Source organism: Lipophrys pholis (genome assembly GCF_963383615.2).
Source record: "Lipophrys pholis genome assembly, chromosome: 22".
NCBI classification, from domain to species: Eukaryota; Metazoa; Chordata; class Actinopteri; order Blenniiformes; family Blenniidae; genus Lipophrys; species Lipophrys pholis.
Genome location: NC_137644.1, coordinates 12,893,641 through 12,907,427, shown reverse-complemented (window position 1 = coordinate 12,907,427; position 13,787 = coordinate 12,893,641). Strand labels below are relative to the sequence as shown.

Sequence of the window (13,787 nt, the reverse complement as noted above, 5' to 3'; positions counted from 1 at the left end):
ATTTGGCACGACGGGTATTTCTTACAGCGCAGGGATCAGCTTAAAGGTTGAAAGCAAATCAGTTCTATAGAAGAGACACACTATGCACTTACGATATGGACACAATTATCACCTTGTAAGCAGAATGAAGTACTAGATTCAGGAAGGCAGTAATACTATTATAATTACAAAATAATATTTATGTATGAGACATGTTTATAACCTGTATAGACTTCTATGTGAGTAAGTTTTACGTTGCACCTCAAATCCACACAGAGGAATATGGAACTGTTGCATTATCTTGTGTTTCATAATGCGCAAGAAAATATTGAACATCATAGAGATATCTTAGGCAGTATTATAGAAAAACATTTGATTGATAGAAAATACATTTATTTGGATGTTATGTTTGTGAAGAGATCAGTCTGAACAAGAGTTGCTCAATTCAATTCAGTATCACCTGGCACGACACAGTCATCTGTCGTCACAGGTTGGTGATCCATGCGTAATTACGCACGGCACGTTACTCAGTCTTGCCTGTATATGAATGTGTACTGTTCTGTTACTATCAAGTAAATACACGATCTCGTGTAGTATGGCGGCCACGATGACATAACTCTTAAAAATATGATTTAATCATTTTGTTCAAGTGAATGAAATTCACTCCTTTTCTCCATCTTCTATTTTTTTACGTGTCAGAATCAATTGCAAGGTATTGCGGCCTGAATTCGATATATGTTCAGGTTATATCTTGGTATTCATGTGTTTATTTGTAATAAAGAACATTTCTAACTGTAAAAACTAATGTCACCCCATTCTAACCTTTAAACGCGCATGACTAAAGAAATAGATCTGTATTGCAATACACACAGAATTCCAGCAGATAGAGCTATTTCACAAACTTGAGCTTGGATCACAACAGTGGCTCTATTGACGATTGTTTTAGAGTCTGATTTACAGAATGTTGAGGAAATGCTTTTCAAGTTTTCACCACCTTAAAAACTTTACAAACCTGTAACCTGAGCTGTAAAGAAATCCTGCCAGAAGTAGGTCAGTGTTCACAGCTGAACACAAATGGTTGAAATTGCTAAAATGTCCTTCCTTCTTGTGGCCATCAGACTGTAACTCCTATCTGTAAATAGTGTTTGCTGTGGTTTCTTCAATTTCACCCAGTAGCGGGTGTATTAATTGTGGTTTGGCACATGTTTGCGCAATGTCATTCATAGAGCACAGGCAACTCGATTATGTTTTCTTTTACTCTTAATTGTTGATGCTGAAGTTGTATCAGTGAAAAAAACATGTTGTTGTGAAAGACTTCAGTCATTGAAACCTTTACCAGGATGAGTCACATTCTTTTTTTTGGCATCGAGCTCTGCCTGTTGTAATCAGCCTCACTTGTCTCATGTTTGCTCTTTATGGTGGAGGACTTTGATGTTGCACAAAAAGACATTTAACAGAAGTGCACTGCCTGACTGTAACAGCACAGGTGAAGCTCCTGTTTGAGCAGGAAAGCAGCACACAGGCTTTTAATGCTACTCTTTGTTCTTTGATTTATTGGGCAGTGCAGTCATAAAATGAAACCAGAAAACTCCGGGATTGGAGTTATAGGAATTTCCAGGAAATTCTAGGAATTTCCTCAGGTGCTGTGGGACTTCTTCGTCACATTCTGCTCCCGGAAATCCGAACAGTCCGTAGGAAATAGAAAATGACCGTCTGAAATGGTGTAAGTATAACGTTTTCTCAGCTTTCCCAGACATAGGAAGCAATCTAATACAGGAAAAAAAAACTTAAGAAATTTGATGCTAAATTTAAGTACCATCAAACTTCAACTTTATTATTTGTCCCTTGAAAGGCGATTTATTGTGCCGGCAGTTATAACACGTGTAACTGTTAAATGAATATACAGAGTAAAACAATAAAATAAAACACAGTAAAATAGTAAAAACACAGTAAAGCAGCAAACACATTGAAAGCACGGTAAAAGCAGTAAACACAGTAAAACTGTTATATCACATATGACAGATTTGGGCTTTGGCAGCAATCCTGGTCATTGAGCCAGGTTCAGCGCAACAGTCACTACAACAGTAACATCAAGACTCGATAAAAGTTTATTCTGCTCATGTATGTACGGGACATTGAACTATTTATGAATAACCAGGTCGATTCTTTCCCTCATCGTCAACATGGGGTTGCAGTGACAGTCGGGAGAATAAACGAGTGAAGACACTTCAGTTGTTCTGTGAGGACCCCCTCCTGCACTACTGTTTGTGTGCGTGACAGTCCTCTGATGGGAGGTGAGGGCCTCTTGATCAGATACCTGAACCACCTTTACTTGATCTTATCAATGCGGAGGAGCTTCAGCTCCATTGATGATCCCAGATCAAGGTGAGGAACGCAGACAGACGGTAAACAGAGAGCTCTGTTCTGCAGTTCAGCTCACTCTTAATTACAACCGTCCACTTCACTCCTGCCGCATGAATGAATCTGTAACCTGAGAAAAGCACCTGAGAAGCTTTTGCCATCCCTACCCTGAGAGGACATGCCATCATTTTTGCTCCGGGAGAGCCACGGACTCAGACCAGGACGTGCTGATCCGCTTCTCACACTAGAGTCAATTGTTTTTGTGCAATACTGGAAGCCCTCATGTGTTGGTCCCAGAAAGACAGCGTCATGTGCCAAAAGCATTTATCTTGACTGGGCCTCAACATCACACGTGTGCATATCACAATGGAAGGAGACAACAGTGAGGGATCAAGTTGTAAGCTTTTTCGAAAGTCCACCAAACATCTAACTCGCATGCCAAATGACAAGAACAGAGAACATATCGTTCCCTTAAGAAACCTCAAGCCCTGCATCTTGTGAGGGAGGAATTTGAACCGGAGTTCAGGAGATCTCAGACAGACACATAAAGAAATATTTTATACTTTGTACTTGATTCCTCACAGGACATTGTGTCCTCAAAGTGCTCCATCTACCTTCCAGAGATATCCGAGGATGTCCACTCTTAGATGTGCTTTCCCAGTGCATCCTTGCAATGTGCTTGTACTGTACCTGCTCAGTCTATCTTGTACCCGACCATCCCTTCATCACTCAGCAGCTTCACACCCGTCTTTACTCACTTCTCCAGAACACAGGGTCTTAGATAAGTCGATTATCGTCTTTGTTGTTGTTCATTGATATCAATCGTCAGATTCATTATACCATAGTTGACATTTCTGTTATTGCAGGCCCCTGCCTACATCGCTGCAGCGGAAAGCCCAGATAACATTTATTTCATGCTGTTATTACAGCGTTAAATGTCAGAAGTTACTATAGTGAAAAACATGAACATTTTTGTCTTGTTGACACATGTCGCTACTGTTACGTAATATGACCTGATAATAAAAGCCAGAGTGCCCCAAACACTTTGTCTGAGAAGTCTTCTGGTAAATGTGCATTTTCCTGCAGGATCACTATATTGCACCATGGTTTTGGAAAAGGCTTTGCTGGTGAGCACGTATTGAACACACAATGCTTGTAACAAGTCTGGGTCAGTGATCTCTTTTAGCTCTGGCAAACTGTTGGACTGCAGGGGTGAGAATTTAATCTTTTATTTGGAAAACATAACATCTCTTGCGGTCAATGGACTTATTTCTGTGGCCAGTGGGTGGAAGTGATGAAATGTAATGCTGGTTGGGAATCATTAATTCTGCTGTTTTGTAACCATAAACTTGAGGCAAGCAAACTTTTGAAGCATATGGGTAACCAAATATTGGTTGATCTGATTTTCGGAGGTGACAGATATGCAGTATGGCTTATACAGTATGTCTGAGAAGAGCTCTCCATGCTCCGCCTCTGCAACCTTTTAGCAGCAGTCATTCAGTCTGTGTTCAGTTCACACCAGGTATGACCACATAAACAAGAGAGGCTCTTCCCCATTCACCTCAGTGCCTCAGCCCAGCCTGGGAAAGAAGACTTGAAGAAGAAGAAAGAAGAACATCAACATATTGCATCCGTTGGAAAATCTGACCGGTGGAAGAAAAGCCTTGCTGAAAATGGTCTTGTGGGCTGCCTTGCTGATGGCTTACTTCTGCTGGGGTCTGAATGGGGCTGCAGCAGGGAGCACAGGACTGGAGAGGATTGGAAAATGTCACAGACGGTGTTCACAGGTAAAAAAAAAAAAAGTATCCTCAGTTTCTGTAAATCTCATAGAACTGCATAGCTTTTGTCAGTGTGCAACTAAATATAGCTGCACTCTATTATTAGCAACTTTTGTTCTGCCATTGTGGCTGAGGTTACTGCTGCTAAAGCAACAACACTTCTGATGTTACACTCTGCTGCCTCTCATTATTCTATTGTTTGCAATAATTAATAATATTGTTACTACTTCATCTGCTATTATTATTATTATTATTATTATTATTATTATTATTATTATTATTATTATTATTATTATTATTATTATTATTATTATTATTAATAATAATAATAATAATAATAATAATAATATTATTATCTTCCTGAAGTTTTGGTAACTTGAAAGCTCATCAAATGCAAGTCCCACTATTGAAAAAGCAAACATTATTACCACGTTGTAAATGTATTTCCAGACAATATCTGACTCACTTCTACTGACAGTAGTCTGCTGACATCTTTTGAAGGACACATCCTGCAGCACATCTTCCACCGAGCTTAGTCAGAAAGTATCACTACCTAATCATTTACTTGCACTGAAGGAGGAAATAGCTTTGGATCCTGCTGAGTGGAGGCTGGATAGAGAACACTCTGTAAATCCTTTTTTCTGTTCCCTTAAATGACTTTTGAACTGTTTTGTTGTTGTTGTTGTTGCCAAGTTTCTGAGAATAAGTGTGTACAAACCCAGAGGTTGGTGTTGTAGCAGCTGAGGATGTGCTACAAATCTTTTTTTGTATTGATTATTAATTAATTTGATCATTTGCGTTGATTTTCCAAAATTCCTTCATATCTATGAGGTAGTGTGATTTTCTGAATGGATCCTGGGTTGTTGGCATCATAAAATTCAGAAGCATGAAGTTCTGAATAATTACCCTTTGTGAGCAGTAGAGGAATTGCATTTTAATGGCAATAATGATTTTTTTTCTTAGTGTTGTGATTGATGGGAAATAAATGACCTAACATTGTTCCATGATTTGCAAATGTGCAAAACTGTTAGCCATTCCATACACTGGCTTACTAGGTATTGTCATAGTGTTGCTGCCATTTTGTAGATAACCAAGTCACATGAGTATGTATCTAAACATACATTGTCACATCATAGTATTGCAGACTCATGCTGTACTTTGACTCACAACAGCAGGGCGTTTACCTTAAAAAGCAATGAGGATGTAGACGGCTCCACACTGGCAGGGAATTCCCTTTTTCTGCGACCTTTGCTCTCCTTGGTTGGAACTGCTACGGTTGTAGAACTCCTCTTGAAAACATTCACCAACAAAACAACTTTATTTGACTTTGTCTATCTCTCTCTCTCTTTGCAGGACCTTCGCTGCAAGTCAAAGCCAGATTGTAAGTAGAGATGTTATCTGCAGCCGCTGCATGTACATCAGACATGCTTCTGCACATTGACTGTCTACATGTGCCCGACCAATGTCGTTTGTGTTTGTGTGCACAGTAAATGGGTTTGTCACAACCAAACTCAAATAAGACCATTTTTAGAAGCAGTGAAAGTCTGCTCCACGTATCGTGACGTTGAAGAAACTTTACATATGCAAACGCCTGACATGTAAGGAAATAATGAAAAACTGTAATCCTGTCAAAAATGGATCACTAACATAAGCTGCATCTAAATGTACCCGAGTGCTTCGCTTAAGCCTATTATTCAAAAGTGATGCTTGTGTTGCTGTGCGTGAATAACATTGCGCCCATTCCATATGTCCTTTGTAGACATGTTTCGTCCTCCATGTAAGGACCTGCCAGTGGGACTGAACACCTCCTCCACTCTCCACAACGTCAGCCTCTCCACCGTGATGAGATGTGAGGGGAGACAGGAGTGCTCGCTACACCTGCGGATCAGAACAGTTTTGCAACTCTCTGGTATGTCCAAACTGCACAGAACACAGGGCCAAGGCTATCAACCAAATGTCTCCGTGTCAAGAGAAGTGAAATCACTCCTAGGGGAGTTACGTGGGTGGTTGAACACACTTCTGTTGGGAGTCTTTTGCAGGAGACCTTGACCTTGCATCTTAACTTTTGCAAAGATATCCAGAGAAGAGAAACTCCCAGAAACTCCACAGTTGTCTAATTATCAGTTGGGCATTCTTAGCGGGGCACTTACTCACCAGAGTGAGATCCAGGAAACACTTGCGTTGTTCAGTTATTTTCTGAGCAACACTTCTTTGTTAGACTTAGATGAGACTGTTGGGAGCTGTCAGTAAATACATTTAACACACCGACTGACTTCTTGTAAAACTGCATCGACTTGTTCCCTGTTCGTGCACCAAGTTGTAGGTGTGGTGGAGTTTGAATAGTCTGTTGAGAAGGCCAGATAAAAAAAAGCTTCCACTAATTGATGTTGACAACAATTTGTGATATTTTGCAATTGTCTTAGACAACACAGTAGAAGAGGAAGTTTCAATAGTGACCCGATAGTTTGGATTCATTGTTGGAGGATGATTGTAACTGATGACACAATAGGCAGACCCTGTGGGGGAAGTCTCGTTTCTATATGACGATTTAACAAAAATCTGTTCGAGGGGTGAACTTCTTCTTTGGCATCATTTTTTTAAAAAAATGTTTACCCTTGTTAATGCTATATATACTATCTACGTTAACAAACACTTTCCAACTGTTGTTAGATTTAAACAAAATTGAGCAGCACTGTCTAGATAATAGCATGACTTTTGAGCAGGTACACAAATCGGCAAAGGAGAAACAGCAAATACAGAAGTACATGATTTTGACGGTTAAATGAATGATGGCAGACAACAAGCAACAACAGCAGCAGATCTTATTGATGAGGAATGGGAGTGAGAGTGTGTGTGTGTGTGAGGTTTGCCCACTGGGGGTGGTCGGAACTGTTTTGGGGGGGAGGCCTGCAGAGACACTAACCGGGACCCAAGCGTCCGGCAGCCCCAGGCTCCACGATTTTCCTCTCTGAATGTTTGAATGGTTAACTAATTGGTGAACAGTTAGTATCTGATGACTACAAACATTGATCTGGACATTTTGACCTTCTTCTTTCAGAGTCCGTCCATGGGGTGTCCATATGCACTATGTCTCCTGTGATGATGGAAAGGTGCCAAACCATCAGCTTCACAAAGGCGTCAAGAGAAAGGATGAATGGACTGAAGGTACTTCACCAGTGTAATCCTTCAACACACAGTTGGCTATTTATTCATAATTCAAGTAATAATAGATCCTAGGATATTTTTGTGTTCCAGTAAGATTAAAACAGTAAAATTCACCACCACACATCTTACTTCTTATACTACTTAACGCTAAAGTTTCTAATATGACAACAAACGTCTCCCCACAAAAGAATCCCCGTCTCCCCTGCATGGTGAACACGCTGTAATTTGTGACGAGTCCAGTATATTTTTGTGTCAGCTTACCCGCCCTGTTCCTATAGGTGGAAGTTGAGGATGATTGCACCGTCGTGTCTCCAAGCCAGCAAGTGCAAGTAACGGTGGAGACAGTGCCGAGATACTGCGACTCGGCCTGGACTGGCGCCTACCAAGCCCCAGGTAAAGAATACAGTTTGCTCAGTTGTTCAAACACACTCAGAAGCTCATGACGCTTATGTCATCTACGAAGCATTTCGTTGTTATTGTTAGACATAGCCAACATGGCTTTGTGTGGGCTCTGTTATGTTAAGCTGAAGTCAAATTATTCACTTTCCCGTGTAGTAGTTGGGAATTATGTAACAGGTACACACGCAGAAGTAATGTCACATGTGTCTTGGCATAATTGATTTATTTTTAACCTTGTGCATTCTTTCCACAGATTGCAGCAGTGAAGATTTGAGGAGGCATGTCCCTGAATGCATCAGTAAGTACATCATCACATCTAATATCGGACCTAAGCAGGTGGTTTCCAATCTTGTAGTTCTTTAAACGCTTACAATTATGGCCTCTTATCTGAGGTTGCATGTTAATGAAAACCTGCGTGAAAACGTGACTTCTTCCTGTCTTGGCTTGATTTGTTGCCAGCTGGTCGACTGTCATACACCGTGAACCCGGAGAAGAAGGAGCTGAGTGTCAACGTCTCAGAGATGCTGGAAGGCCACAACTACCAGCTTCGCTTGTGCCACAAGGGCTTCATCTGCTTTGGGACGGTCGCCAGTGCTTTGGTTAGACTCTTTTTTTTTTTTTTTTCTCTCTTTGCTTTAATAAGATAAGATAAGATAAGATATCCTTTATTTATCTCACATGTGGAGAAATTTGCAGTGGTACAACAGGATAGTAAAGAGAAAGAAGCACTCATAGCAGAAACAAAAAAAGCAGATAAAAATACAATATAATAAAAATATGCACACGGTGCCTATAAGTGTGGACATGTACAGAATATAATAAGAATCATATTGACTTTTGTTGCATATTAAAAAAAAAAAAATCAATAATTTAAAAGACAAAGGCAGAACACTGGCCGGATTGATTTCAGGGTGAATTCTAGATTAGGCAACACAATCATTTTGACTTTTGTGCATGTTGAGTGTTGGATCTGTTGAACTTTGGTCACATAGGAGGATGGGTTTTCCTCTCAATAGTCCAACGTTACCTGAATCAGCCATTACAGACTGACTGACCATTCATGTGCCATTCAGTCTGCCTTCCACCCTTTATTCCTGACCCTGCAAGACCTTGATTTAACTGCTAAGCACCGAATCTTTGATTTTTTTATGAAGTCCCCACCTTAATTAGTCAGCAAATGTTCTTTATGTTCCAGATAAAGAAGGAGCAACCCGTAAAAAGTGCTACTCTCCCATACTCCCACCTTTCTCCTTGTCTATGTATCGAGGTAAAGTCCCTGCGCCCACACATGGTGTTTTATTTTTACAACCCTGAACAAATGAGATGAAGCACTCACTCTGACATTACTCACAGGGTTGGTCGACTGTCATGGACGCCCCAAGAGTCCAGGTCTGCCCATTTAAAGAGCGTGAGTCACTTTATTGGTTTTACTCCCCAAGTGTATCACAGTTAACTCAGCATGAGGTCTTATCACTGGACAACTGACACATATCAAACCAACGTGACGGAGACTTCTGTGCCCGCAGGCGTTGAGGAACTGTGGACTGGAATTACCTTTGACCCTTTTGAGGAAAATTTAATATGGGAGCCCGCTTGTCCGGTTACCGCCGTGGTGTCGTTGTGCCAGAAGCGAGAGGAGAGCGTCTGCGTGGACCTGCCCGGTTCTTCCCAGAACATCAGCAGAGAGAAGGTACACATTTGAAATGAGGAATCTATCACCACCCATCATCGCGCTTATATTTTTGCAATATAGTTCTGAGAAGCTGTGACTCATGGTGTCAAAAGCTGAGTTTGAGCACGTGTGTGCCAACACTGCACTGTCATAGACCTACTAGAAAGGTTATGAATCACTGTGTCCGACCAATCGGCCCCTTTCCTAGAAATACCATCCTACTTTCATCACAGTGTGAATGAAGTACAGAATACCCCGTCGATGACTCAATGATAATTATACCTTACTCACTGGGAGAAAAAAAAGAAACTTGAATGAGTCAGCATTTATTCTTTATGAGTGCCGTGCTCTGGGAGTCCTGCGTTGTCTGATTTCCAATCTCGGGAGTGTTTCTTTAGAAATGGGTCAAAACGAGGGCAGGTTTGTTTTAGTATTTGCTTCAACTCAGTCTGTCCTATTTCTTTTTTCTTTTTTTTTCAAAATTTAAAACAAAGTCAAACAGTTCCAGTTCTAAGACAGCGAGATACTCTTAAGCAAAATCTATCTTGACAAGTTATCTTCTTTGGTTTTGAAGGCCGGTTGTTTGAAGTTGGAATTGTCAGTTCATGTGAAATTACCCAGTGATCCAGAGACACTCGTTCATAGATGAACAAAGTTGAGCTAGAAACGGATCTAAATCATTTCAGGACTCTACTCTTGACTTGAAAACGGTTTTCTTTTTTTCCAGATCATTTTTTCTAAAGTGGATCCACACCCTGAACTCTGTGTGAAGGTAAAGTTCACTTTTTCCACTTTGCCCATTTGTTTATTTATTTTTTCATTAATTCTACTCGTGAATAACACAGAACATTCCCTCTTTTGAGCTTGTACAAGTAAGTTCTCGCTCTACTGTGGGATTCTCAGCTTATCTACTTTTAAGCGGTCGTCGTTATCTGATTTACAGTCTGATGCCATTTTCACCTCACTGGAATAATAAAATCGACTTGCAGTTTAAATGGCCAAGCTTTCAGGAAATTGCCAGACATTTCATCAGAAATAGATAACCTATAGATATATATAACATATAAAGCTTAGAGCTTACTGATACAGCTTGATAATGATTCACTCTGGTGAATTTGAGCTGCGAGTGTAACTGTGGTGTCCTCCTCAGTTTACTGCCGGATCCCGGTCCTGGACGAGATGCCCGTTCGCCGACAGACGACTACGAGGTGCCACGTCCACCACAAATCATCAAGCATAATCACATTACTGCAATCTTTACAATATCAAGTTGGTTTATGGCAAATCAATTAACCTTACGGTTGACATTTGAGCCACCAGCAGTTGATGCACGGTCATCAATGACACCTTTGCCATGGTTTTTCAGCATGGGAGGTGGTTGTGGCGACCGGAGAGGGACGGGACAAGGTTAACATCTTGTCACAGGTCACGGCTACATTTTCTGTGGGGCTGTGTGCGAAGTCTGCAGCGTCCCACGAGTGTCAGGTCAATGAAACGCGCTCACTGCATTTGGTAAGAAACACAAAAGTGCGTGAAAAATTGCGTGTTACATTTCGTCAGATATCCACTCTCTCTGCTTTTGATTTAGTTTTGCCATAGAGGTTTATCATAACTCTTATCTGTCACAACATGTTTGTTGCACTTTATAAACGTCAACCTTTTGCACTCTTCACTTCTGGGAAGTGACATGTTTTCTCTGTGGGGTTGTGGCTTTTCACCACATTTCAGTATTGGTGCTCATCACACCCTTATAATGATGTTTTATGGTAATTGCAGTGTACCTGTCAATACATCGGCCACATAAAATGTGAGATGACATGTTTTGTGGTTGTCTCATATTTCTTTTTGCACAATCTGATGATTACAATATCCCTGCAGGTCTAATTAACGGTATTTTTTATTGGTTTATAAATGCTGAGGTGCATCTTCTTGTCTATGGCCCCACCAAGGAGACAGTCAATAAAGGAAATCATGACTACGTTTTTCTCATGTCATTTTACCAGGAAAAGCACAACGCTGTTGACTTAAACCTGGGAGGGGAATCATGCACTATGTGTGTTCAGGTATGTTTTTTCTTTTCTTGCCTCTGCAGGATTCCTTGACTTTAAGTGTACATTCCCTCACATTTATACAAACAATAACACTGGATATTCCTGTTGCACTGGTGCAGGTAAAGAGGCTCGATGCTAAGTTTGCTGCCACCATCACTGAATGTCTTGAGCAGTGCAGTAAGTCTAACTTTTGCAACTCTGAATTCATGTTGCTCTTTATGGTACCACCCAGTGCGGCCTAAACTAACCCATCCTTCATGTCTCGTAAATCAGCCGCAGCCAGAGGCATCACATCTTTTTGAAATGCAAATTGTTTGCAGTATTCCTCCTCCAAATTGTCATTTCAAACAGAGCTTATGTTTACAATCATGCAAGCTTGAGCATGGGAGTAATGAACGCACACGCCCGTGAAGATGGCCTTAAGTGGCTTCCTGGCTTCCACACAAAGGGAGGCTTTGCTCCGGCTCCATTTGACCCATTTGAGATTTGTGTGCAACGATAGATGAAACTGTCACGTGAAAGCCCACTTGTTGACTTTGGAAGTTGAGAAGTCCGTCTTTACGCAGATGAGTCACCTCACGTGAGACCCTCCATCGCCCACCACACCACACGGGACCTGACCTGGGTGGTCGCAGCAAGCGTTTGCCTCTCTGGCATCATCGTCCTCGCCCTGGTGCTTCACGCGCTGTTAACTGGTAGGTTGGGAAGCTTTCAGCGCCATGCTCAAATACAAACACCTGCTGTAAAATTTGTTGACACCCTTCAAACTCACTCTTACTCACCGAGGGAATTAGAAACAGGAAACATTGTCATTCACAAACACCTCTGGCTTTTGCACGAAGACATTCCTTCTTACTGGAACTCGACTTGCTTCATTTTATAGACGTTACTTCCTCTGTGTGGTATAATGTCCTTGTCTGCACAAGATATTTGAATGAGCGTCAGCCAATGCAATAATAACTTGCTTTGTCATATGTTTCCCCTCTGTTCTATTTCAGTGCATCAGAAGAGGAAACAAAAGGGGAATCGAGTTTGTTCCTCTCGAAAGCAAATAGGTCAGACGATCGGTCAGATCCGTTTTACCTTGCAGGAACGTCCATTTTAAACACGAAACGCACGTGAATCCTGCCTCGTTTGGTTCTTTTCGTTCCAGATTGTGCTCTGAACTGTGTGGTCTCCGGATTAAAAACTCAGCCAATTCTCCACGGGAAAGTTCTCAAACCTGATCCACCGCAATGTGAAAACAACGAGAAAGCAAACCTCATCTCCAACTGAGCGAGGGGCGATTTCGAAAGCATTACATCAAATGTTACAAATCTCACGAGGTCTCTGTTGCCTTTGCTATATACTGTAGCAATATGTGGCCGTACCTTCTTGTGGATGCATTTATTTGTGTGTTGGTCATCATTAACTGTTTGTTTATGTGTTTTTGTATAGTGTTGTTTGTGTGAAAAATTAATAGAACTGTTCATTTTTAATTTAAAATGCTCATTCATGTGGCAACTAAATGCTCCCCCTTCGTAATTAAAGTGTATATTTTCAATAAAAAAGCAAAATGTATAAATGTACATGTCGTCGCCCTCTGTTCTCCTCCCTGATCCAACTGTTACACTTGAGCTTTGGCCCCGTTACTGCTTCACCAAACTCTTGTCCGGAGACGGACGGGCGCCTCATTAAACCTAAACTTAAAGTAACATTGGCCTGTATCTACTGTGGCCTCATGTTAGCTCACCCAGCTAACATATCACAGTAATACCACAATAAAACACCCATTGTTGAATCACTATTATTACATCATGCTTGACATTGCCTTTAACCGCAATTACACTTGACAATGTTATTCTTCATATAATTTTAATAGGAATAAAATGCACAAAAGACTGCATCATGTATCTCAAGAGTAATGTCGTTGCAAACACTGACTATGATCGGCACATAAAAAAGCCCACCAAACTGGATTTTACCTTTCTTTTGTCCTGTTGCATTGGAAGGTGTTTAAACAGTTTCCCCAGAAGTGTCTTTTCACCGGCGCTCCCACACCACTTTGTTTGCACACTTGTCGAGGCAAGCCGCTACTGTTGTTTCCTGAGATTCCCTAAAGTTTCCCTCCTGTCATCTTTTGTTCAGCCTCCGTCGGTTTTCAGCACAAGATGATCGACGCCTTTCAAAGTACTGCAACGGATAAGATTAAAGACAAAAAAATAAAAAAATAAAAATCTTGATATTATCCTCACCTGATTCTACTGAGGATTGTATTCTGGAAAATGATTAATGTGATATATAAAGGTGTAGTGGCAATCTGTAGAGCTTGAATCACATACACAATATCTGGTAACTCTTGGCGTATTGCCTGCAACTGTCATCCACTGACTTTATAACGTC

The 13,787-nt window shown here is 41.0% G+C and overlaps 1 protein-coding gene across 3 annotated transcripts; it reads left to right on the top strand.

The window, feature by feature from the left end:
* Positions 1 to 1,427: 1,427 nt before the first annotated feature.
* On the top strand, positions 1,428 to 13,189 carry il17rel (interleukin 17 receptor E-like). 3 transcript variants are annotated; one of them, XM_080491812.1, is made up of 19 exons: positions 1,428 to 1,702; positions 3,907 to 4,127; positions 5,472 to 5,499; positions 5,878 to 6,027; positions 7,177 to 7,283; positions 7,562 to 7,676; positions 7,936 to 7,980; positions 8,142 to 8,281; positions 8,878 to 8,949; positions 9,036 to 9,090; positions 9,209 to 9,372; positions 10,082 to 10,126; positions 10,505 to 10,562; positions 10,721 to 10,866; positions 11,358 to 11,417; positions 11,525 to 11,582; positions 11,972 to 12,100; positions 12,404 to 12,460; positions 12,559 to 12,973. In XM_080491812.1, the coding sequence occupies exons 2-19, from the start codon at positions 4,014 to 4,016 to the stop codon at positions 12,678 to 12,680; spliced, it is 1,665 nt and encodes a 554-aa protein (XP_080347938.1). In that variant the 5' UTR covers positions 1,428 to 1,702; positions 3,907 to 4,013; the 3' UTR covers positions 12,681 to 12,973. The 3 variants fall into 3 exon arrangements, with proteins under 3 accessions (XP_080347938.1, XP_080347937.1, XP_080347936.1); XM_080491811.1 differs by lacking the exon at positions 1,428 to 1,702 and adding an exon at positions 3,388 to 3,467; XM_080491810.1 differs by lacking the exon at positions 1,428 to 1,702 and having other exon boundaries at positions 3,832 to 4,127; positions 12,559 to 13,189.
* The last annotated feature ends 598 nt before the right edge of the window (positions 13,190 to 13,787 follow it).